Genomic DNA, 24,786 nt, shown 5'->3' on the forward strand with positions numbered 1-24,786 from the left:
CCCACACAGCAAAACAATGGGTGGGGGGGGGGGGGGTGATTTGTTCTCGCATATTAAAGCCCTGTGAAAGCCTGTGGAAATTCTTCACAGCCCAGTGCTGTCCCTGTGTGCTTCACACGCACATGTATCCGATCCATGTCCGCACATCCGCACACATACACACCATGTACCATGTACCATGTATACGCCCACTGTAGTAGAGTTGTCATGATTACTAAGCACTACAGACGCGGCGAGCTCACAAGCATTATACATGTACTCATATGGGGGCTTACGGGACTTCCATTCTGGGAACACGAGACAAGATCATTGGTGTGGAATCCAGATGGTACCGGCTGGAAGATAGTACCTGCCCGGGAACAAAACTGATCATTCAGTCCGAATCCCAATCAAAGTCTTCTGCATCATTCTCGAAGTCTTTCCCGTGCACTTCTCCTTTCTGGATTTAGAAACAAAGTTGCAGACATACCAGTAAGGTACAGCATGGTGTTACTTGCATAATACAATCATATTGATAACGAGCACAGTATTCCAGACAATTGTGATGGCATGTTGCGGTTGGCACTGGGTGAAATCATATTGATAACTAGCACAGTCTTGCAGTGTGATAGTATGCTTCGGTTGGTACCTGGTGAGCGTCCTATCAAGTCCAATGTTTGTTTTGTTCCGTAATCATACCGGTATATATAAAGCATCAAGGCGTGCAACTCCCGAGTCCGAGTCTGCTATTACAATACGGTTATACTGCATGAACATGATGTGCACCCCGATGGCAAAGCCCTCAAATAATGATTGGGACTTCGACGTTACCAACCCCATCTCAGTCCCACTTTCTTGGTCCGTGCGGCATACCGTATTTTCCGGAATAAGCCGCACTTTATGCCTGGTCCATGATCCACACTAGGCCAATGTTTCGGCCGATTGTGGCATCGTACGAAAAATTCTCAAGATCAGCGCGAAAATCGCCTGGTGCGTACGGTGTTGTCGCACACGTTCCCAACAAGTGTGTGTGTGTGCGTGCGTGCATGTGTGTGTGTGGGGGGGGGGGGGGGGGGGTGTAGGTCCGACCCAGTCGGCCGATGTCATGTTGGTGTCGGAGCATCAGCCGAAAAATTGGCCTAGCGTTGACCAGATATAAGACACCAGTAATTCACCCAAAAAAGTCAGTGCGGCTTATACTACGATGGTCAAATTGACGGTGGTAAATGGGGTAGATGGGGTTGATGGCTATATCTCGTGCCAAAAAACTGGGTGCGGCGCTTATACTCCAGACGAGTGCGGCTTATATACTCCGGAAAATACGGTATATCTACTCTTTGTTTGAGGCTTTGAAAGCATTATATTAACTACATGTATAAGAGAAAGCCGTCAACAAAACAGGGAAAGCAAATGACATCATTGATCAATCTATGCAGGCTCAGAGCGACTGTGTGTGATTGGCAGCTGATGTGATTTTAAATTATTATGCAGCTTACCTTCCGAGAATAACCTGCGCTGGACCAGCCGGAGACGAGCAATTCTACGCCTCTCTCGCCGTATTTGTACTACTCTCATTATGAGCAAAGCTGCGATCAGGTTGCACACCCTTTCATAATCGTCCGGATGCATGATGGCCCAAACAGAAGAAATAGAAAGCACATGACAGTTGTGCGTCTACCCGACCCGACCTGTTTGGCCCTGTTGATTTACTGTCATCCGTACCGCGTACAGGATGTCGGCCGACTGTCTATGATCCAGCAGCAACTAATCATACACGACTATGCATGGTAGACCAGGACATGCAGACGCGAGACGATGAAGACATTATTTTGAAAGAGCAGTTGGCTGTTGACTGTTGTGCTAGCTGGACGAAATACTCGACCGAGTACATTGTAATTGCATGCATTCTGTATTACCAGTAGTGACGCGCGACTCCTGAGTTTTGGATTAGTTCGTATTTGAATGGTTTTCATTGCTGGATCTAAATAACTTTAGACATGGCGGTAAGGAATTGTTTTATTGAAAGCCTTTGTTATAATACTAGGTCAGTGTTCATCGATGTAACTACAACTACCGTATTACAAATACAAAGTTAGTCTGAGTGCAGGATAGGTCACAGTAGCATTTGTACTAGAACACCCCGTTGCTGTATTTTCTGGTAAGAAACCGCACACCTAATTCTATTTTTTTCCAACAACATAATTCACCATTACCCACCGAGCCGTCTCCAGGGCCTGGGGGGGGGGGGGGGGGGCTTGGATGGGAGTATGTTTGGATACGGGAGCAGGCGAATACCCATCAAAAACATGCACATTCCCTTACAACACATCATTCCTGATTATTATGGACATTACCACAGGATACATGTACTCCAGCTCCTCGTAATTACCCACGGCCACGGGGATACATATGTTGACAACAACTTGCTGCCACACATCCTGTCCACCATTTTCAGTTGTGCTGCGGCTGGTAAAAAATAGCAAAAAATCATTTTTCTCCCTTCAATTCAGTTCAAACAGGCATTTAGGACTATCGATAGTTCAGATAGTTGACGTTTGGATAGTCGGCATTCTACTGTAGAGTGATAATCACTACTGTCCAGTGATGCTAAAGGAGTCTACCAATCCAGTGATGCTAAAGGAGTCTAACAATCCAGTTGTTTCTCCATACACGTCTCTCTTTTCCGAGCGGTCCGGTACCGGGTACTGCCCATAACTTTGAAAAGCCCGTAGCTCTGAATCACGTAATGTACTCCTCTCGGATAATACCCCCCCCCCCGTGCAACGACTGTTTGAAATAACACAAAGCCCCTCTCGAAACGAAGCGAGGGCTACCATTCGCAAGTCATGGAGCTCGAGCGACCAGGCAATGCCATGTTCGGTAAGGTCAAGTGATACCCAATGTCCACTGTATGCCTGCGTAAGTACATGTACTGCGGTAGTCCAACCCTGCATGGAGTTAACCGCCGGCTACTGTAGAGTCTTGCACATAAAAGCATGACTGATAAAGAAGCATCCAAGTTGATAAAGAAGTCTTATTCGTTCATCTACTTTCTTCTGGAAACACACCCTGTCATGAAAGGATACCATTCTCCTGTCTATGGCTGGATGGGTCTGTACAGTTCACCTGTTACTATGTACGCATCATGAGTTTGCATTGTGATATTTGGTACACTTGTCACCGATTTTCCGTTTGCGCACAGCCCAAGCAAAAGGCCAAGGGCCAGAAGGAGATCTACAAGGGCAACCAGGAGACTCTCAAGTTCTACGCAGCCTTCACCGTAGTGCCAAATGCAAGTACAAGACTACATGTGCCATGTGCCATGCATACTGCTTAGGGAACTTTTTCTCTTTCTTAGCGCATGATGATTGTATAGCTAGTGTAGTAGTTTGCAGTACATGCACGCTACTGGCCGGCCGTATTTTGCGAACGCATCAAGTGTATCTAAAGAGAAGTGGCAAGTAGAAATGCTAGTTTGCCATACCTTCATAGCTGCTCATTATGCTAAGCACTTCAGCTGCTGCAGTTGCATTCCACTGGACACTAGCCATTTGCGTGTAGATGCGAACAAAAGTAGGTAACCAAAGGCGACATGTGCATGACTGTATGGCTACAGTGGCTGTATGTCTCTATGGTATACAGCGGCGGATCCAGCGATCTCTACAGGGGGGGGGGGGGGTTCCAGTATAGCCAAAACTGAATAGCTGATACATGTCCATGGACAAGCATTATGGTTGCCAGTAGTACATTTACGAATTTTAGGGGGTTCTGCGGCACCCCTGGAACCCCTCCTGGATCCGCCCCTGATATACTAGTTGTGCAGAGGAAGCTTTGACAGACCCGTGGACTGGGTTACCCTTTTACGTCATTACAGATACTCTTGAAGAGTTGTAGTCTAGTGTTCCCATAAAGATGTCTCCTGAAAGCAACACTGTTAGGGAGTGTTCTGTACTAGCAAGGATGCACATGTGAATCTGCTGTACCGCCACCGGCCGCTTGTATCGTATCATCTGCACTTACTGCGGCTCTGAAAGGGCTAACAGCTGTGTAGTTCAATTCTTTGATTTCTGTGTGTGTGTGTGCACGCGCATGCGTGCGTGTGCGCGTGTTGCTCTTTATCGGTGCAGGTTATCTATTTTCTAGTTTACTTTCTATTTTACAGTTCAAGCTTCTCGTGGCTGAGATGGGTGAGTAAATGCAGCTCCTAGTTCTAGCATAAAGTGCCAATGGCACTGAATGGCACTATGGTGAAATCTCACACATCACATCACGGAGGAGACTCATGGCGCCTTGTTGGTGGGATGATAAGCTAGTGTTCTGTCTACGTTGCTGTTGTTTGAGATTACAAAGTCAAAACCAGGGGAAAAGGCCAGAAACCTGGCCGAAATCCTTAACTCCTTAACGGCTGGTCCAATTGTTCCGAAACCTTCACAGGACAATTTGCCATGCCCTGACTAGCCCTTCTATGTACTTTGTTTTCCGATTTTCCCTTATCTTCATACTTTTTAAGACCCAAACCTGATTGTCAATGTTTTTTAAATGGACTGTAGTAATTTGTAGGCAACGCATTGCTCTTACTCTTAGTTGCTGGCTTGAGTAGTTTGTAAGTTTGTAGTTGTTCTGGAATCTTGTAGGCAACGCATTGCTCTTACTCTTAGTTGCTGGCTTGAGTAGTTTGTAAGTTTGTAGTTGTTCTGGAATCTTGTAGGCAACACATTGCTCTTACTCTTAGTTGCTGGCTTGAGTAGTTTGTAAGTTTGTAGTTGTTCTGGAATCTTGTAGGCAACGCATTGCTCTTACTCTTAGTTGCTGGCTTGAGTAGTTTGTAAGTTTGTAGTTGTTCTGTTGTTCTGGAATCTTGTCATGTTTGGCTACTCTTGTTGTAGATTGGCTGGCTGCTGTCAGCTGCTTCTGCCACAGCAGGTTTTCTCATGATGTACACAAGCGCTAAGGCATCTTTCTCCGCAAATGGGCAGCTGGTGGATGCTGGTCTAGACCTGGGCATGACTGAAGGAATGACAGAGTAAGTCTACTACTCGTTTTCACTCTGTGTGTGTGTGTGTGTGTGTGTGTGTGTGTGTGTGTGTGTGTGTGTGTGTGTGTGTGTGTGTGTGTGTGTGTGTGTGTGTGTGTGTGTGTGTGTCCTTGCACACCGTGTGTTTGTGCTGGGTGTGTGTGTGGGGGGGATTGGCTGCACATGAAACAGAGAAAGAGAGCGCCTGGTGTGCATGGTGCAGCAAGTGTTGAGGTTTATATTCTAGTTGGTACAGGTGGCAGTGCTAATGGTGCGAAAAGGAACAAAAGAGGTATAGTGAGAACGAACAATGAAAACATCATGCCGATCGTATGCTGTCTCTGCTGTTATGCAGATACATCAAGGATGTGGTCATCTTCTCTGGTGCTGTCATCGTTCTTGGTAGCGTGTCAGGTTACTTCCTTCTGCTCTGGTTTGTGGTAAGTATTTATGATATGGTTAGCACCAAGGAAGTTTGCTGCTCAGCATTGGAGCTTGTGACTTTCCTGCCACTGGAATCTTAACTTGACTTACTCACCGCCAAGCCGACAGGCCACAAGAAAACCATCTGGGAGTCGGATGCCCATGACTGTTTCTCTTACATGTAGTGCTTTTTGTTAGTGGTAGGTACCCATCCTGTGGGGTGTACTGAGCACTCAAAGGGGGGGGGGGGGGGGGGGGGGGGGTAGGTACCCATCCTGTGGGGTGTACGGACCACTCAAAGAGGGGGGCACAAATCCTCTGGGCCTTTACACCATGTTCTCTCCCGGGTTCATAAGACTCCCTAATTTTGGTTCCCCTTGCCATTGACGTTTGGGATTACGGACACACTGTGTACGCATGTAGTTCAAAAGTATGCGTGTCCGTGCACGCTGTTTTTTTCTCCTGTCACAGATCCCAGCGTTTATGTTCTACCACTTGTGGATTCAGTTCCTCTGGCCATGGATTCACGGTCCGGAAGGCGGCGAAGAGCCGATGGCCGACCAGGGCAGGCGACGATCACGAGTGCAAAAAGTTGTTCATCGATAAGATGTCCTTGATTACAATTCAATAATTATATTGATTTTGTGTTATTCATGAAAAATGTGCTGTGGGTTTTTTTTAAAGAAGATTCAGGTTGCTTATTATTTTCACAAGCTGCAGTGCAGTTCTAGAAGATGTCATGTGTGTGTAGATGGCAAAAATAACAATGGTTTCACTGTTAATATGTAGCAGGAAGCAAGAGAATACGAATGTGCAGTCATCAGCATTGGGGTTATATGAAGTCTGACCTCGGTGTCGCCAGGCGCGGATATGTGACATGGTAAAATAAATACTAGAAATACTGAGTGTGAGGTATACACAACTGTTGATAGTACTCAGTGCTAATAGATCAGAGAGTAAGGAAACTAAATAGAGAGAGAGGAAAAAAGGGGGTGTGCCGTCACCATATGGTTACGACTGCTGGTGTTGTTTGATGTGTGCCATGCGGCGCACCACTGCTTGCCGGTGAGCGTCCAGCCCCTCCACGGCGGCCAGGGTGGCGACGGCCGGTCCGATGTTGAGCAGTCCCTCGGCGTCCAGCTCCTGCGACGTGATGTACTTCTGGAAGGTGGACGTGCTCACGCCGCTGTACATCTTGGCATAGCTGTACGTCGGTAGCGTGTGGTTCGTGCCGGATGCGTAATCTCCACAGCTGTTGTCACAGTGAACACAGACAACACACAGCATGAGAGCACAGCAGCAGCAGTTGGTTGACATGGGCACTCAGTGAATACAGATAACACCAAGAGTAGATGAAAACCAGAGCGTGCAGCTTGGGGCTTTTTCTACTTTGGGTGTCTGTCACGGCGGAATTCCGTGACTACATCATATTTGGCGCAGATCTGAGGCGGGAAATGGCGTAGTGCGTACAACTGAGCTGCAGTTGTTCAGAAAGAGACCTGCTTGAATCCTGCTGGTACGCACTACATCACTACAATGATGTATTCACGGTACTCCACCGTGACAGCAACCCATCCCAGCTGCGCACTCTGGTTTTCATGTACTCTTGATAAACACTAAACACTAGTAAACAGTACTTCTTTCCAACTAGACATATTAAATGTGAGTTGAGTGATTTTGCAATTTTCATTGATAATAATATCAAAAACAAGAGAGAGGGATGCTGACATCTACAAATCAGCGCACATTGCACATGTATCACAGATGTCAGATTGATGCCTTTACCTTTCTGCCGAGTATGGGCCAATAAACACAGAGCCAGCATTCATAACCTTGTCAAGGTACTTTGCTGCAAAATCAGTCGAGAACAAGACAGAAGTGGGAAACAAGAAACATGACATAGAAATTCAAAAGAACTTTTCTTAAACCAAGTGTTTACTGCAAATCTGCTTTACAAATAGTAGTGTTGAAGCGAGCGTATCTATAACAAACGAGTGAGTTAACGAGTTTCACTGATGTGGCAAAGGTGATTTTTTAAATTCAGCTGTTTTGAATTTCACCGCCAGCACTGGGGTTGCTGCTGCTTTTGACTGGCTTCACTTCGGACAGGTATTTGGTGTCGAGATGTCTTTTCTGCACCTTCGTTCAGCCGCCATTGTAAGAAAAGACCGTTTTCAAAGATTGAAAGTAGCCCTGTTCTTCGCTGCATTGCGGGAAAAAACTTCCAAAACGACTAAGCATGGCTTTCGCTCGAACAGTGATTCACTAGATGCACTGACTGTTCTGTAATGTGCATGCTGTAACGTATACGATGCTCGTTAGTGCAAAAAAGCTCGCCGCAAAAACGAGCCGAGTTTCTGGCGAGCAAGCTAACGAGTACCCAATGAGATCCTTTCAACACTAACAAATAGACACATTGTTTTTATTTATTTATTTCACTCAACTCGTGGTTCATGACCAATTGGCACGCAAAGTGCGAGAGAGGGGTGATAGCCAACCACGGGGGGGGGGGGGGGGGGGGTTGGTTGTTACAAGGCGGAGGACGCACTATATTCGGAAACAGTGCTTATACATGTACGCCAATTTCCATTAGAATACATACATGTACTGTGCACTTGCATCTGACATCATAATCCTATCCATCCCTGGAGCCATGGTAAGAACAAGGGGCTTTCTTTTTCAATTACTACAGGTGGAATCCTGATAATTCGAACCTCAAAATGCCAGGAAAAACTTCTAATTAGGCCACCCAGAATTAATTCGTTGTTTCGGGTCACCCGACCGCAAAATGTTTTTTTTTTGATTGTGCATGCAAATGTACGTACATGACCATGATGACTAGTCGATCTCAGAGTCAGAAGCAGCCAAATGACAGGCTGCAGCGCTTGGTGACGACGTTGTATATTCTCCGATCCGCGATCGGTCCTGAAACAACATCAGCTCCGCCACCGTGTCGCTCATTGACAGAATTCTAGAAGTTTTGGTGGGAGCTGCTCGTCAGACTCGTTTGCTAGCGAGGTCAAGATCTGGTCCTGGAGCTAGCTGGGGACCTAGATCTGAAGGCGCTGGATCGTCTAGATTTGATCGACTGGCTTGATGGACAAAGGCTAATCGATAAGAGTAGATAAACAAGAGTGTGCAACTCCGGATCTCTCCTGCACAATCTGCAGATACCCCCGCCCACGGCGGAATTTTTTGTTGACGTCACCTTTTTTCAGAGAAACGCGCACTTCGCCGCAGAGCAGTGTGAGAGCACGTGCTGGGCACCGACCATATAGTGTAAAGCCCGACCAAGAGCACGAGGGAAAACTTTCCGAAAGACTCGCAGCGCGTGCGTCGTCGAAAAGATTACGTCAACAAAAAATTCCGCCGTGGGCCTACCCATCCGCGAGTTGCACACTCTTGTTTATCTACTCTTGTTATTATGTATGCACATGGCCATATGGCGCGCATGGCAGTAACCAAAATAAAAAAATATAATAAAATAAAAAATAAACCCGACCGACCGACCCTGGTACGGATGAGTGATGTGACCCGAAACAACGAATTAATTCTAGGTGGCCTTATCAGGACATTCTAATTATCCAAACATGAACCCACAACACAATATGTATGTCAAAATGCTCTCATGGTCACGCAGAGTTGCGCTATGGACCTTAGACACATATTTCGCGGATACTGAACTGACCGGCACAGCCTGCTCATGCAAACTGAACTGACCAGTACAATGTACAGTGAACTTCGAATTACACTTTGCTAACTTCGAAATATCAGCACAAATCCCACACATTTTCTATGTACCGTACTTCCCCACATATAAGCGCATGCGCTTATAAGCGAAAATTTGCTGCAAAAAAGATCTTTGGCTGTGTAAACATGTTCGGGTAGAAGCCCATGCGCTTATATGCGCAATACAGGTTTGTCTGTGTCCTAAGCAATGGTGTCATCACACCACTTAGTGGTATATTTCGCTCCCGCCTTTTCACCAATAGTGTTCACATATAAGCACATGCGCTTATAATTGAGGGGTGCGCTTATATTCGGACATAAGCACATGCGCTTATATGTGCGGAAGTACGGTAAGTGGAATCTGTGGGACTTCGAATTAACCGGACATATCCAGTTCGAGGTTCGAATTATCAGAATTTTTTATGCGGGACTCGTATTGATAGAAATCGGTCCTGGAAAAACTTCTAATTAAGGGGTATGTTCGAATTAAGCCATATTCGAATTATCAGGATTCCACCTGTATTAGGATAAGCATCCGGATTTAGGGGCCGTTTACATGAGAAAAATAAGCCCGGGCTTATTCAACCCTAGGCTTACGATAAGCCCGCCTTGATCTGTCACCCAGTCATTTTAGAGCGCGCGTTTACATGGTCAGGCGGGCTTATTCAGCTCGCCCCGAGCTGAACTAGCCCTACCCTTGACCCCCGAGCTTATCCAACCCCCAGGGCTTATTTTGTCATGTAAACGGTCAAGAAGGGCTTATAAGCGAGTTTTTCCGTATTTTTCGATTTTGCCTCGTGAACCTGAGAGAATGTGGCCGTGGACAGTGCGTCTCTTTTATTTATTTCTTGGTATGTTTTCTTCTAGTTTTTGTCCAGTGGAAGGTCCTAGCCCATCCTTCACCTTCTCGAAAAATAAGTGACAATTGGAAAGGCAGTAGAAACCTGAGCCGGCATTTCTTGATCCAAATTTCATCAGACACGAACATTTACCACTGCGTTCATGTGCGATTTGAAAAATAAAATGCGCGCAGAACTCGCAGTCACTCACCTGAACTCAGCCCCGTACAACCGTCATGTAAACGGTTGAAAAATAAGCCCGAGGCGAATAAGGCTTATTTTCCTCATGTAAACGGCCCCTTAGAAATGCACTTGAACGTGCTTCTAAGGATATCTTTCTTACCAGCCTCTTCCACATTCAGTATAAGATGCTCCGGAGCATATCGGTTAGCGAATTCGAGGCCTTCATCCATTGTCTTCACTTGCAGCACAAAACTCTTGCCGAGGGCAACACTAGAACAACAAAACACCCCACTTGAGTTAGGCATTGCTTATAGTTCACACCACCATTGATTTAAGCATTGCTCATGGTTCATCTACACTATTTTCCATGCACCTCGTTCTTGCCCAGTTGGATGCTGCAAAAGGGCAGGGCATAGATTAACGGCCGGACATCGGACATTTTCCGGCCATTTTCGGCCACTGACTGGACGTTTTCAATTTCACCAGACATAGTGTCCGGTCAAAAAAGTAAAAAAAGAGCAGCGACCTTTCGACCTTTTTATGCAGAGTTGGGCTTTCTTCGGAGCTTCGTGCCAAATGCGACTTGAATATCGTACAACTAACACGTACACCGTAGTCTCAGGCGTAGACTTCACTATATTTACTTGATCTGCCTGTAGCAACGCGTTGTTGCTACAGTCAATTCACACTTTCGAGTCTCGACCATTGGTGTCGACTTCGCACTTGAATCGATGGGTTGGACTGCTAGTGCAGTTGTTCGCTCTTGAGAGGAAGATGTCATCTTTTATTTTTCACTCTTTCACTGTACAAGTACTACTAAAAAGGAAGAAGAAACACCCTGAAAATGTGTCGTGGAAAATGTCCGGGCATGTCCGGACAGATTTCAAAACGGAAGGACATTTGTCCGAGCTAAATGAAATCCTTAAGCTATGCCCTGAAGGGCATCCTGAAAATCGCTCACACCCGGAAGTGTGAAGGATACACAACACATCTCGCACACACAACAACACACAATACAACACTTGCCAACACTGCATCATAGGGCATGTGCTCAAGCAGACTCACCTAGTAATCTCAGCCCGTGGTAGAGTGCTCAACTGCGACTTCACTTGCTCTTGTATGCAGTCCAACTCAGCTGTAGTTAGATTGACTGCGACGAGTACAACCTGCCCGAAACCAACGACAACAGCGATCAATGGTCAGCAGAGACATGGATGAGCATTGTCAATGAAATAGCAGAGTGCGGAAGGACTGGTTCCGCATGCTCTACAAGGTAGTTGACACTCTGAAGGAGACAAGAGACTAGCAGCAGTGCACCTACCTGACTATCTGGTCCGTGTTCAGCCTGAGAGAGGAGATCAGCTGCTACAAATTCTGGATTGGCTGTTGAGTCAGCCACAACCTACACACAGACAACCGAGGCAATCAATGCACATGTACACTATATACAGGTACATGAACATGTACACAGAGCACACACTACAGTGTACACACTACAGTGTACACACTACAGTGTACACACTACAGTGTACAATAGCAGTGGTAGCAAGTGAGATCTCGACGTCTGTTTGTTTAGCTTTATCTTACTTCACCATAGGCACGCGTCTGGGTTTCTGCACGTGAACATGCTCGATACGTGTGCACACATGCATGGGAAGTGTACGGCTATTCATGCACGCCCTTTTGCCTTCTTTCAACGTTGAACAGGATGGACAATTGCACATACAGTGGACACAATGGAACAGGTTGTTAGTTGTTAATCTGAGTGTCATGCTAATAGGCGATGATCAGACGATATTGTACATACACAGAGTAAGCAGCTACGTGTAAGTACGTTTACTGGGTGGTATAGAACTAGATGGATGTCACTTGCCACCACACAGCACTACGCAATCATACTTCGTATTTACACCAACAGAATAGATTGACACAGGTTTCCATGGCCAAGCATAGGACATTGTACGGATCACAGGAACTATGGTGGCCAAGGAGAAAAGATCGGTGTCAGCTTGAAGAGGACAACGCAGGTTTAAAACACACAACAGCACCAGTCATACTGACCATGACTTCTGAAGGTCCCGCCGGCATATCAATGCTAACCATTGCAGTACTGTCATTCTGCAAAGAGAGTGGTGAAAAACAGCACACAAGTACACCAGGCATAACGCCGGTAATCTCCACTCGAGAAAAGTGCACATGCCCGATCAAGGCAATGGTGGAAAATACTGGAAATGCTCATAGAAAAAATGATGGCGGCTTTTATGTCGACAATGGCGACAGATGCAATAGCAAACCAGGATCTCTGAATCGGGGAACAAACGTGTGAAAACAATCACCTGACGGGTGGTATCAGCACAGATATGGCGTAACCCAACACCACAGCTGCCATGGGCTCTCCTTGAAGACAGTTGCACTACCATACACCATGCATGTCCTCTCACCTGTACAAGCATCTTGGCCATCGTGACGAATGAGTTTCCGGGACCGCAGATCTTGTCCACTTTGGGAACACTGGAAAGCAAGACAAAGCACACAGTAGCTCACTACAATACGCACTACAGAATGCATGACACTACAGTATGCATGAAGCAAACTCAAAGAAGCCTGAAACATAATTACACACACACATTTAAAAAAATTTAAAAAAATGTCACTGTTCGCGTGAGACTCGGCTGGAAACCAAGTTTTCCGCATCCGTAGGAACGCCACCACCCTTCAAGGATCAAGGCGCAGATGCAGCTACACACACATACTGTACCACAAATACGGACACATCCGGCGAGGCTCAAAACTCCAGCACAGGATTCTAATCATCATCCTAATGGTAACCAGCAGCAATGAACAACAGAACATACCTCTTGGTCCCATACGCCATGGCAGCAATAGCTTGGGCACCACCTGGACATTAGAAACAAATAAGAAAGAATCCAGTTCGATCAAGGGCCGCGTTCCTGCAGGAAAAGACTAACGTAGTAATAGGAATACAAGCCACGAGTAGGTACAAGTTCGAATGCAGAAGCAGCTTCTTGAGCTCCGCCTTTTTCGTGTTTTTCACACTCGTTTTGATTGGTTTAATGCCTACCATAAGTGAGACAGAAGAAATAAACCCTGCTAGCATGTCGTATGACAAGATTCGTGATCTTGCTTACTTACCAGCTAAAAGTATTGTTTTGATACCACTCTTGGCAGCGACATACAGGACTTCCGGTGATATTGTGCCATCTTTCCTGGGCGGTGTTGCAAGCAAGACATTCTCACAACCTAACAAACAAACAAACAACAAGCAAAGCAAGAGCATTTCTTACAAGTACATTCAAGGTTGATTGAATGACAAGGAGGTCGGTCACCATATCTAGACAGAACGAGCCAAGAATGAGCAATGAGCAGTGAGCAAAGTGACCGTTGAGAAACATAAAGTGCAAACTTTCATATCCCAGCACAAACATGTGCGGCTTACGCACAGGAAACACCAGGGCATGATTTAGCACAAACAACAAAACTAGAAAAATTATCACTATGGACGTATCGACAGCCCAAGCCTAAACAGATGAATCATGTCTAGCCGAGCAAATGTGACTGAAGAATGAATCATGTCTGGCTGAGCAAATGTGACTGAAGAATGCCACACGATGGTAACACATATCAGCCAAGACTGGCAGCCAGGCAACAGCAACATCACACAGGTCTCACTTGGCCTTGCTGACGGGGGGGGGGGGGGGGGGGGGGGGGGTACCCACCACTTTCTCACTTACCTGCTACCCTGGCTGGTATGGCCAGCATGAGAGCAGTGGACGGGAGCACCGCTGAACCACCCGGCACGTAGAGACCAACCTGACACATACCAGCAGCATGTAACACAAATACAGGCATCGTCATCAGCCAGGGGTTTGACGAAAAAGTAAAGTCAGCCAGGGTTTTTGACTAAAAAGTTAAAACACATGCAATGGCGCCAGTTCAATCAGATACTAAACAATTTGAGCCACACTTGGTAGATTGTTACTCATAACTCATACTTCAAGAAGATATATGACTGTCATTCAAGGAGGAGCTACACCAAACCCGTCCTGAACAAATTGCTCGTATCACTCCTCGCCTAGCCCAGTGAGCCATGAAGTCGTAATAAGATTAGGGAGCATCAGTGAGCTGTGAAGTTGCAAGAAAGTTATAAAGCAGGGTCAACTACATTAGAATAATCCTGATACCTTTTGGATAGGCCTGGAGAATCGCTGGCACTTCACACCCGGGCATGTTTCAACCCGGAGAGTGTCCTGAAGTCACACAAGTCAACGAAGAACACACAGCATTAATGAAAGGGTTCAGGGAATAATTCCACTGATCAGTACTGTATACAAGCACAATGAATCTTTTATTAATGATAGTACCGACTTCAAGTACAACACAGCAGCTCTACTTCTGGCACCCATGGACAAGGTGGTGCAGACTGACAGTTCAAACCTTATGCATAAGTGACTCCCGGTTAGTGTAAAGGCACTGCATGAGTACATACTTGACAGAATAATTTAGAAATATACAGAACGACAAAGGCACAGGGCTAGGTTGTTGCAACTCGTTGCAACTCTTGAGTTTCATGCCACACACTAAACAGGCAGCAAGTAATTTAGAAATGAGGACAAACTACACCAGAAATCCGTATGCACATGTGCATAGGCGGTATATACTCGGAAATTCGCTACGAAGAAATAATCGAAAAGATGGTGGACACATTGAAGAAAGAGACTGCCACGTACATGGCCAGCCTACCTAGAAACACTACAGGATCACGGGTTACTGGTGAAGTTCAGCAGTAGAAGCAACATTTTCCATAAGACAAAGCTATGCCATGCAATGCAATGTGTTCAGGGTGCATTCAACCGAGGGTGAGGGACACCACAGACATACAAACAGTCTCAGTCCCCGCTCCTCTGAATGTGCAACTCCAGAGTTATTTCAATATTCGACACTCAAACACGTTTATGTATCACCGAAATAACACCACTTGCTAGTCGGCACACAATCAGTCATATCCACTGGCACACACTTACAGTGAGCTGAGCCTCGTGGAACTTGTGAACGTTAGCATACGCAACCTCTAGAGCATCACGCACATCGTCCGTCACCTGGACTTCTTCCTGAAACCAAAAGGACAGCACGTACATGCTGTCAATTGACAAAGTGCACATTGGGCGTGATGTACTTTGTAGCGGAGGACACCTGCACACAACAGCTCACACTCAAGCAGGAGACACCTAGCTCATTGTGTGCAATCTCAGGCAAAATTTAGACTCAGATTAGAACATACACAATAGCAAAGAACAGTGAAACTTCAGCACATGCATAACGTACCTCCAAGGGACATACAAATCAGTACTTTATACTCCATATCCCTGGTCAAATAACTGCAACACAACAGGATATGTTGGGTCTTCAAATACTGCAGAAGTACTTTATAGTCGACATACTCTATATCGCAGGTCAAATGGCTGGAAAAGGAGATGCTGGGTCTTCAAAACTGTGTACTTTATATCAAATGCAAAGCAAAAAGAATGTTATATCCAAGGCACTTTCTACTGAAGTTTCACTGTGCTAAAATAGGAATTGAATGTGAACGCTCCCTGCCAGAATATATGGGAGGTTGACTAACTCTGGCGGCCACTCACCAATGGAGGCACAGTGATAACAGGTGAGTCGAGTTTGACCCGATCAAACTTGGCTGTTAGTTCCAGGACAGCGTCATCGCCACGAGAGCGCACGTCAGCAAGAATTGGCTGCACCTGCAGACCAAAAGATAGTGAGCAAATGTGCACACATGCACGCAAACACACACACACACACGCACACCGATGGCTATTAACGTTATACGCAAAATACCACGTGCAAGAACGGATGAAAACCCTCACACAATGCCCACAATCTACTACAATGCAATGGAGAGAGCACACACACACACACTAAACATGACATTCTGTAGAAATAATTACGAGACTTGCAATACCAACATCAGACACGACACAGACGGATCACAGGAAGCTTACGATCTTCATCAGTCGGGCATTGTCAGTGACTGCTGGCCTCTGGCAGAGTTTCTGCTCCTGATCTGCAGTAATGGAGGATTTGTCATGCACCTGCAGGCTGGTAAACTACATCCGACATGCAAATACACACCAACCCAAAGAACAGTTAGATAGAAGAGTGTACCCTGTTCTCCAGAAACAATGCTGAAGAGATGAGCATACATGAAATGATTGCATGCAAGTTGGAAGAAAATGAACAGGAAAGCTGTGATAAATCCCTGGCTTGCAGCTTTATGAGAGTTAGACTGACTGACTTTTCCACACCCAGAAGAATGCCACCACCCTCAAGGACCAAGGCGCAGATGCAGCTCCTGACAAGATGCAAAGCACAAGGTAAACAATATCTGCTGGCATAAGCACAAGCACACATGCACATGTGCATGTATGACGCACACACACTGACACACAGGGCATGTCGCAGCACATGTGCCACACACATCTCACTACACATACCGGTTCAGGCTGAATCGACACCGTGGGCACAGGTGCTGCTGCTGCTGATCCTGCGCCTGACTTGTCCAACTTTGGGCCTTCTTGCGTCCCAAGCACTGGCCCAGCGGACAGCTGTGGAGACACTTGACGCATGGGCTGGGCGCCATTGTCTGCCAGCTGAAGTGAAACACAACGTTAATTAAGTGTATCAACGTCAGGTAACGTATGTAACCAATGTGACATTGCGCGTGCTGCTGCACCTTCCATCAGGTGTTGGCCACCCCTCCCCCCCCCCCCCCTTCATAATCGAACGCGCCACTGTACAGTGCATGGTTCAACATAATAACAAGAGTAAAACTTTTTTTTAAGTAAATTATCGTGTCCGTTCCCGAAGGGAACTCACGACGGCCGCTAACACCCGGTAAATCATAGCGGCAGATGCAGCGCCTAACGGTGGGGGTGAGTGGATAAGTCTCACAACCACTGGCACAAGTGCCGAGAACGACCCCATTAGCTGCATCCATGTACCCCTTGTGCCTGGCCACAAGTTCCCAGTTGACTGTGGGTAGCAGCACGGCTGGAAAAACCGCTCCCAGGCAGGACTTGAACCAGGTACCTCTCGTATCTCAATCATGGTCTTTGACCAACCCACTGTGCCTGCCAAGAGTAGATAAACAAGAGTGTGCAACTCCAGGATGGGTTGGCCCGCGGCGGAATTTTTTTGTAGACATAATCTTTTCGACGACGCACGCGCTGCGAGTCTTTTGGACAGTTTTGCCTCGTGCACTTGGCCGGGTTTTACGTGCCCAGCACGTGCTCTCACACTGCTCTGCGGCAAAATGCATGTTTTTCTGAAAAAAGGTGACGTCAACAAAAAATTCCGCCGCAGGCAAGGGGTATCTGCCGATTGTGCAGAAGAGATCCGGAGTTGCACACTCTTGTTTATCTACTCTTGATAATAATCATGTGCTTCCCTATGCAGGTTGCACTACATATACTTGTATATGCATGCAGGCACTGAAGAGTAGTGGCCCACTCTGCTGCTGCTTCCTTGCTACAGTGCAGTAAAATAGCAATAGGTCACTACAATCCTGCTGTGCAGTACTGCCGGGTGCCGTAGAACGTAGTGCCGAAGAACAAACAGGCTAAAATTTCACCAAGCAAAGCATACCAATGTATACACGGTGACTCAACTGTGCATAGACCACAGTACATGAAAATAAAAACGGCCTAGGCTTACCCCCCCCCAGTTCTTCGACACCCGAGAGTACTGTACTCAAAGAGTGAAGCCATGTGCAGATTTATACGATTACACACAAACTAACCCAGCCGCCCCTCTTCAATTTCGAGCTGGCTACAATCCTGCTTCAAACCAATCCTATGCCACCAGCATGAAGAGTTGATGAAAAAAAAACACGACGTTGCCGTTGTGTGCTAAAGAGTGAAGCTATGCAGATTCACACGACTATGCACAAACTAACCCAGCTGTCCTTTTTCAATTTCGAGCTGGCTACAACCCAGCTTCAATGCAGTTCTATTCCACCAGCATGAAGCGTTGATGAAAAAAAAACAGTACGGCATTGCCGTTGTGTGCTATGCAAGTGTAGCAGTGAACGGGGACGGAGTATCGTAAAGGAAGGATTCACACACACACACACACACGCACACACACACACACACACCCTCACCTGTATGTTTGGCTTGGCATCACCTTTACGGCGACGTACACGCCTAGTTCGCTGGTCAAGCTGCATGCAGGCACACGGAGCACAACCAAGCTACGCGTGGATTCACACAAGAATAATAATATTATGTACTCGATGTCTTGCATGGCAACATTGTATGCAACAAGACAATCATATTGTACTACTGTAAGACTTGAAATAGCAACGAAAACATACACAACGTATGAGAGTGTTGGGAAATCGTTAAACGTGCAACTTATTATGAAACATGTCCTGGTGTTTGTTAGTGTTGAAATGCACTGAAGTACAACAAACTGCTGTCAGCATCACCGCACCTCATTTTTAGGCAATTCAACTTCTATTTGGGTGACCCATGCTCGTGTGAATCACAGCACAATATGCCCTTCCTCTCAGTTGTGTTGGTAGAGGGTCAGCAGGGAAACACATACCATGCGCTCCACGTCGCTCAGATTGACGCCGCTTCGCACGCACTTGACCATGGCGAAGTAGAGCACGTCAGCTGCTTCCCAGGCCACGTCTTTTGGGCTCACTGAAAAACATGGTCACACATAGTGACACATCGGTATACATGGCAGGAAAGCAGAACACACCATCATGAATAGGTAAAATGCACTGCACAGCAACAAGGCCAAATAGACACTGTAGTATAACACTGGCCAGGGTCATCCTATCCTGCATCCTATCCTGAAAGGAAATCAGAATGTTTACAGCAGCTCCCTGCTAGAAACAGGGAGAGTACGGAACGAATTCTGCCACACGTTTCTGAAAAGCGCTCCATGCCTCTCTACTCTCTACAGTACTGTCGATCGTCGAAGAACTGGGGGGATCAGTCTCCTAGCCTAGATCGTTCTTATTTCCATGTAATACAGTGTATGCACAGTTGAGTCACCCGGTAGACCATGGTAGAGATTGGTATGCTGTGCTTGGTAAAATTCTAGGCCGCCGTTCTTCGGCGCTCCGTTCTTCGGCGCCCGACGGTACTGTAGCAATTATCAGACACCAGCCTACACTTCTTCTCGTTGTCTATTTGATATTTTCCGACTTTTCTGGCACTGAATACTGCAAATATGGCGTTCAAATGGGTATCTTCCAGCACCTGATCATGTCAGCCTCACACTAGATGACGGCTATACTACAGATCAGACAAACCCATTGACACATAGAGTCCGCAGTAAATGAACAGTGCAGAGCCTTGAGTACCAGCATCGCCAACACATGATGATCAATCAATGCGCAGCGGATTCCTCACCTGCATCTGCTAACTCCTGTGCCTCTTCCAACAGCTTTGACTGAAGAAGTCTGGGAAGGAGATGACATGCAGCAAGGGGCAGTGATACAATACCTATCAAGGATTCGGCCCACGCGATGGTATACAGTGAAACCTCGTTAAGAAGAACACTGGTAATACAAACATTTGTTACAGAAGAACTAGTATTAACTCTGCTGGATAAATCACTGTGTGTTCATCGTGTACAAGATAAGAACTCCCGTTATTGCAAACAAATACCATCGGTCCCCTGGTGTTTGTTCTAAAGAGGTTTGACTGTAATGTGCATGTACATGTACCCACATGACCGTATTGGGAATCCGAGGACTCAACAGTACAACATAACCATTGCACTAGAAGTACAGTACAGCACTATTGTAATCAGGGCCAGTTGGAGAATGCCGAAACAGTACTCAATGCACCAGAGTGCAGAATGTTATACAGTGAAGCCGGCCTAAGGTGACCGCTCAGAGGACTGTCCAAACGTGGTCTCTACTACCAGGTGGTCACCTAATCCAGGGTCATTTGACTGGAACGAAAATTCCTTGGTCCCCGTTGAAGTGGCCCTCTAGGACAGGTGGTCACTTTATCAGAGTGGTCGCCTCGACAGGTTTTACTGTACACGAATAAAGGAGATAGGAGTCTGGTCTACAGTAACTTAAAGCTTGATGCACTGAACGATCATCACACAGCAATCGTCTGTTGATTGCTCTGATTGCCTGTATTCGCATACCGTATTACAGTATTACTATGTACTACATGTACTGCTACTAGAATACTCTATACAATGTACATACATAACGTTAGCACATGATAATTATAATGATGCTCCAACACCTACTTATTGTCACCGAAGAGACGCTTGGTGTAAGATCCTTCCGGTGCGTTCTGCTTGCGAGATTGCTGCAAGCGATTGTGAGCATATTATAGCAACGAGATACAAGACGGGTGAAACGCAGACAAGTCTAGTCCCAAACAAGCCCACGGTGCACAGTTATTAAAGAATACATTGCATACGCGTCAACATGCTGCACGCTATGCAGAGATTAGCTAAAAGCACAGTTGTTGCTACAAGAACAGTGTGCATCCACAGACATGCGTCCCTGCAGTCTGCCACGATCAACAGAGCGCAGTGAAGTTCGCCAAACAAACAAGCAGCGCGAGCAGCACTGAAACAATATCGTACCAGTATGTTGACCATAGCTTCGAGGCCTGTGCGTGGTCCAAAGCAGCCATAGCGTTGCAGGTGACAGAAACCCACGCCATGCTGACGAACTACAAATCTGCATGACAAAAGTGGAGAAATTGACCGGCTCTATTCCAAATGACGTATGCATCAATATAATAATCACACACAGGTAAAACACCAGAGACCAAAAGGTTTTCTCCGAGTGTCACGTGCAAAACCTCAGACAATAATTATAATGATTATATCAGAGGTGGTGGTGTTGAGACGGCAAATGTAACAAAACCTGCCGTGCAAAGAGATCCATTTGTTCTGGTACAGTTCGAGATGCATGTAGGGCTATCAGCAAGTGTCTGCCGTTCCAATGCTTCCACTCCGGTACTTCACGACCATCTAATTCAGGCCAGCTCGCTGTCAATGGCATCTGATACATCCCTTGCATAGCAAAAATACCGCTCAGAAATAGTATACCATGTCTGAAAACAGTGCTGAGAAATCCAACGGCAGCACTGATCACCAATTTCAAAGGTTGCATAAATTGTACAGCACTCCGTCTCTGGTCATAAAGTAGGGGTGAAAGTTGACACTGAGATCGCGAGTTCGTGTACTCTGTTAGACTTCCTAGCAGAGTATGGGTGAAAGGCTCAGTAGAGACAAGGAGGCAAGGATTTCACTATGACATTTGAGTTTTCGCTAGACAGTATACACAAACATATCAGGTCCTTCAGTGCAGTGTAGCATGCTTCCAGTACAATACCAGCACATACCGTAGGCTGTCGAAATCACAGTCGATATCCACACGAAGCAGATCCTGAAAAGCAGCAGGCAGCACAAAGTCAACAAGCAACCACCTGGTTACACTCTGGAATGCGCCCTCCAGCGACAGAAAGAGACAGAAAGCTGAGGAAGTTGCTTGAGGACACGGTACCAGCATGTGACACACCCCGAAAAGCAATAGTGTGTGTGTGCCTGTGGCAGGTAGATTTTCAGGGCAGAGAGGGAATAAGGGGATAGGGCAGAGAGGGAATAAGGGGATAAGGCAGAGAGGGAATAAGAGAATAGCAAAATACATGGCCTGTAACTAACCTGAGTGTCTCCAGAGCTTTCACCCTTGTACCAGAGGCCTGTAGGAACAGCAAACAAGAGCGAGGGAGCGCAGCATTTAACAACAGCAGCAGCAGCAGTGAGGCACACAGCAGTGCAAAGACTGATGATGCACACTTGCCCCAAGCAGGCACACATGCACGCACACATAAACACATGCAAGCAGGCACACATACCTTCCCCTCACGGAGGCTCACTCACCTCGCTTTCTTGACTGATACACACCGCGGCGGCGACGGATTGCTTCCTCCAAGCTAGCCAACAACAATGTTTTATGCACACACAGACACCACATGAAAAACCTGACAGCAGGAGGAGTTTTCCTGAAGTTTCCCTTTCTTGTAATGACTCTTACTAGGCAAGTTACAGCGCATTAAGTCTTGTGGCTAAAAAGTTGTACATAACACATTCCTGGCATTGATAATAACGTGAGGGCTCAAATTTGACTGGCGGGATGATTGGCCACAGCGAGTACTAGTACACAGCCAGCTCGCTGTTCTGAGTTAAGTTCGCAAAGGAAAGTGCTGCACATTGATGTCTAGCTCGGTATCAGTTCTAGATGAGTCATGATGTGTTTTCGCTTGGTATGCAGTGGCTCTCCTAGCTGGGCATGGACGACTGCTCCAGTGAACACACTCACTCCTCTAGATCCCTAATTCGGACAAGGAGGCAGCGGATGGAATAGCAACATTGCTGGATGACCAGTACATGCTGCCAGTATTAATGGCGTCCTTCTAGCTCTGAACCCAGGATGAGCTGTTACAAATGATGATATCACCTGGGGTGTTGATGCTCAACGCACATTTGATAATGAAAGGAACATTCGAATACTAGAAGCAGGTGTGAGTGTTTGTTTTACCACTACAAGTTTGAGTAGAATAACTGGTGTGAGGATCGGCTTAGGCGGCCGTAAGCACTGACGACATGTTACAGAATACTGGCTGCATAGTACATAGGTCAGCACAATGAAACTGCTACACACTCACCTGCCAGCACTGGAGTACACCAAACCAAGGCACATCTGTGACTCATCCACCTGTAGGCCGTAACAACACGCCCAAGGACAAGCACACATAATAATTACGACATAGGCAAAAGGTGCATGCATGCATGCGTACCGGTACACAGAAGCACACAGTCAATCTCATAAGCACGCAAGGCACACAGCATCAGATGCAACACAGGTTAGAATCACAGGTATGGGACAATCCGTGTCCACTCCGAGAAGTACTCGTACATATTCTCGTGTTGACATTGGCACACCCTGATCAAGGGGAGCATGCCAACATTGAGTATTGGCATGCCCGGCAAGGATGTCAAAGGTGAGAATGTGGAAACGGAATGCCGGTAGTGAACAAGGAGGTAGAGCTTAGCATGTGATGATGAAATACATGTATTGAACTGGCCCATGAGTGCTGTCATACTTGATATCTGGGTCTTCCTCAGAACTTCATACATGCTGAACCTGTGCATGACCACCTATCTGCATCACCCCAGGATCACATCAAGGAAGGATTCGAAGTGATTACACACTTTCCTTTACGGGACTAAGTATGCTTCTGGTTCATGTGATTACACAATAGCCACACAAAGCGGAAAGTATACATTGAAAGCAGCCCCATTCCGTATCATGCATGACTTACCACCACAGTTGGTACAAGACCATCTTCGCGATCACTCTTCACAATACTGTTCAATATGCCTGCAACGCTGAGCTCAGCGTCCGGTTCAGTGAGATCTCCAGCCAACTGAGACAGTGGAATGTCAAGAAGAGAGAGAGAGAGAGAGAGAGAGAGAGAGAGAGAGAGAGAGAGAGAGAGAGAGAGAGAGTGAGTGAGTGAGTGAGTGAGTGAGTGAGAGAGTGAGTGAGTGAGAGTGAGTGACAGCAAGAGCATGACAGCAATGCAACCGAATACTTCAATCTAGAGACATGAGATATCCCTGTCTAAATCTTCACCTGCAATGTGTAGCCAGCCTTGAGGATCTTCCCTGCTTCGAGACAAGATGGAGGCTTTCCAGACACAATCACTTGAAAGTCTGTACACGGATAAAATAGAAACCAACTCAATTCATCAATAAAGTAGGATGAAAAAAGAAACAATTAGGCACAAGTTATGAGCAACTGCCCAGCAATCTCGCCAGATGATAAAACAGATAATTTACAATTTGGCCCACAATCGACAGAGAACACTGTGACACTCCCAGTCAGTTTAGAGATAAATTATCGCACAATCAATTTGTTCGTGATCCATGAAACGCCGTTGCTAATAATTCATGCCTTCGCACATTCTAAAGTTGTTATATTTCTCGCTGGCCGAGCGGAGTGTCACATCTGGCTGCGGCGTACTACCCTCACTCTGTGCTCCTGCCTCTGTTGTCTGGGTCCATGTCGTTATGTCGGTGTATGTGGAGCGAGAAATTGGGTCTCTAACCGATTTCTAGTACTCGTCAGGGGGATCAAGTCATGCCACTGTTGTATATTTCAGCTATCGGCAGGTGTGCTTTCGAGTCCTGTAGCTAGACATTTCCTTATGTGCCATCGACTCATCGTATTGATGGACAAGCTCTTGCCATCTACAGTATCCGAGAATTAATACTGTTTTACATTGGCACATGTGTCAATTTTAACAAGCTTCAGCCTTGAAAGCTCTCTAAGGCCTCGTTTACACGACAACGATTGAAAAACGTTTTTGTCAAAAACGTTTTCAAAAGAATACGCTTCCACAGATTTTGATAAGAGCGTTTACACGACAACGCTGAAAAACGTTTCAAAAACGTTTCAAACGAAAAACGGCCTCAAAGTGTTTTTCAATCGTTTTCGTTCCGTTTCGTTCTCGTGTAAACGGCAAAAAC

At 46.3% G+C, this 24,786-nt stretch overlaps 2 protein-coding genes across 2 annotated transcripts in view; one reads left to right on the top strand and one right to left on the bottom strand.

The window, feature by feature from the left end:
* Positions 1 to 1,809: 1,809 nt before the first annotated feature.
* On the top strand, positions 1,810 to 6,240 carry LOC135804442 (transmembrane protein 208-like). The gene is made up of 6 exons (XM_065318310.1): positions 1,810 to 1,982; positions 3,182 to 3,271; positions 4,107 to 4,166; positions 4,866 to 5,002; positions 5,349 to 5,433; positions 5,888 to 6,240. The coding sequence occupies exons 1-6, from the start codon at positions 1,977 to 1,979 to the stop codon at positions 6,020 to 6,022; spliced, it is 513 nt and encodes a 170-aa protein (XP_065174382.1). The 5' UTR covers positions 1,810 to 1,976; the 3' UTR covers positions 6,023 to 6,240.
* Positions 6,016 to 24,786, bottom strand: part of LOC135804441 (uncharacterized) — a 33,321-nt gene continuing 14,550 nt past the window's right edge. The window contains exons 8-33 of the mRNA XM_065318309.1: positions 23,891 to 23,970; positions 23,577 to 23,681; positions 22,920 to 22,969; positions 22,135 to 22,187; positions 21,916 to 21,953; positions 21,597 to 21,640; positions 20,830 to 20,926; positions 20,485 to 20,546; positions 19,626 to 19,675; positions 18,805 to 18,905; positions 18,359 to 18,418; positions 16,692 to 16,847; positions 16,200 to 16,304; positions 15,825 to 15,938; positions 15,210 to 15,296; positions 14,370 to 14,435; positions 13,920 to 13,998; positions 13,321 to 13,428; positions 13,023 to 13,065; positions 12,609 to 12,678; positions 12,229 to 12,285; positions 11,489 to 11,569; positions 11,233 to 11,333; positions 10,328 to 10,437; positions 7,202 to 7,265; positions 6,016 to 6,668 (exon numbers count right to left, since the gene is read on the bottom strand). Of these exons, the coding sequence (XP_065174381.1) occupies positions 6,428 to 6,668; positions 7,202 to 7,265; positions 10,328 to 10,437; positions 11,233 to 11,333; positions 11,489 to 11,569; positions 12,229 to 12,285; positions 12,609 to 12,678; positions 13,023 to 13,065; positions 13,321 to 13,428; positions 13,920 to 13,998; positions 14,370 to 14,435; positions 15,210 to 15,296; positions 15,825 to 15,938; positions 16,200 to 16,304; positions 16,692 to 16,847; positions 18,359 to 18,418; positions 18,805 to 18,905; positions 19,626 to 19,675; positions 20,485 to 20,546; positions 20,830 to 20,926; positions 21,597 to 21,640; positions 21,916 to 21,953; positions 22,135 to 22,187; positions 22,920 to 22,969; positions 23,577 to 23,681; positions 23,891 to 23,970 (2,222 nt within the window). The 3' untranslated portion in view covers positions 6,016 to 6,427. The remainder of the gene's footprint in view (positions 6,669 to 7,201; positions 7,266 to 10,327; positions 10,438 to 11,232; positions 11,334 to 11,488; positions 11,570 to 12,228; positions 12,286 to 12,608; positions 12,679 to 13,022; positions 13,066 to 13,320; positions 13,429 to 13,919; positions 13,999 to 14,369; positions 14,436 to 15,209; positions 15,297 to 15,824; positions 15,939 to 16,199; positions 16,305 to 16,691; positions 16,848 to 18,358; positions 18,419 to 18,804; positions 18,906 to 19,625; positions 19,676 to 20,484; positions 20,547 to 20,829; positions 20,927 to 21,596; positions 21,641 to 21,915; positions 21,954 to 22,134; positions 22,188 to 22,919; positions 22,970 to 23,576; positions 23,682 to 23,890; positions 23,971 to 24,786) is intronic.

The sequence above is a fragment of the Sycon ciliatum genome, chromosome 1, assembly GCF_964019385.1.
Source record: "Sycon ciliatum chromosome 1, ocSycCili1.1, whole genome shotgun sequence".
Classification (NCBI taxonomy): Eukaryota; Metazoa; Porifera; class Calcarea; order Leucosolenida; family Sycettidae; genus Sycon; species Sycon ciliatum.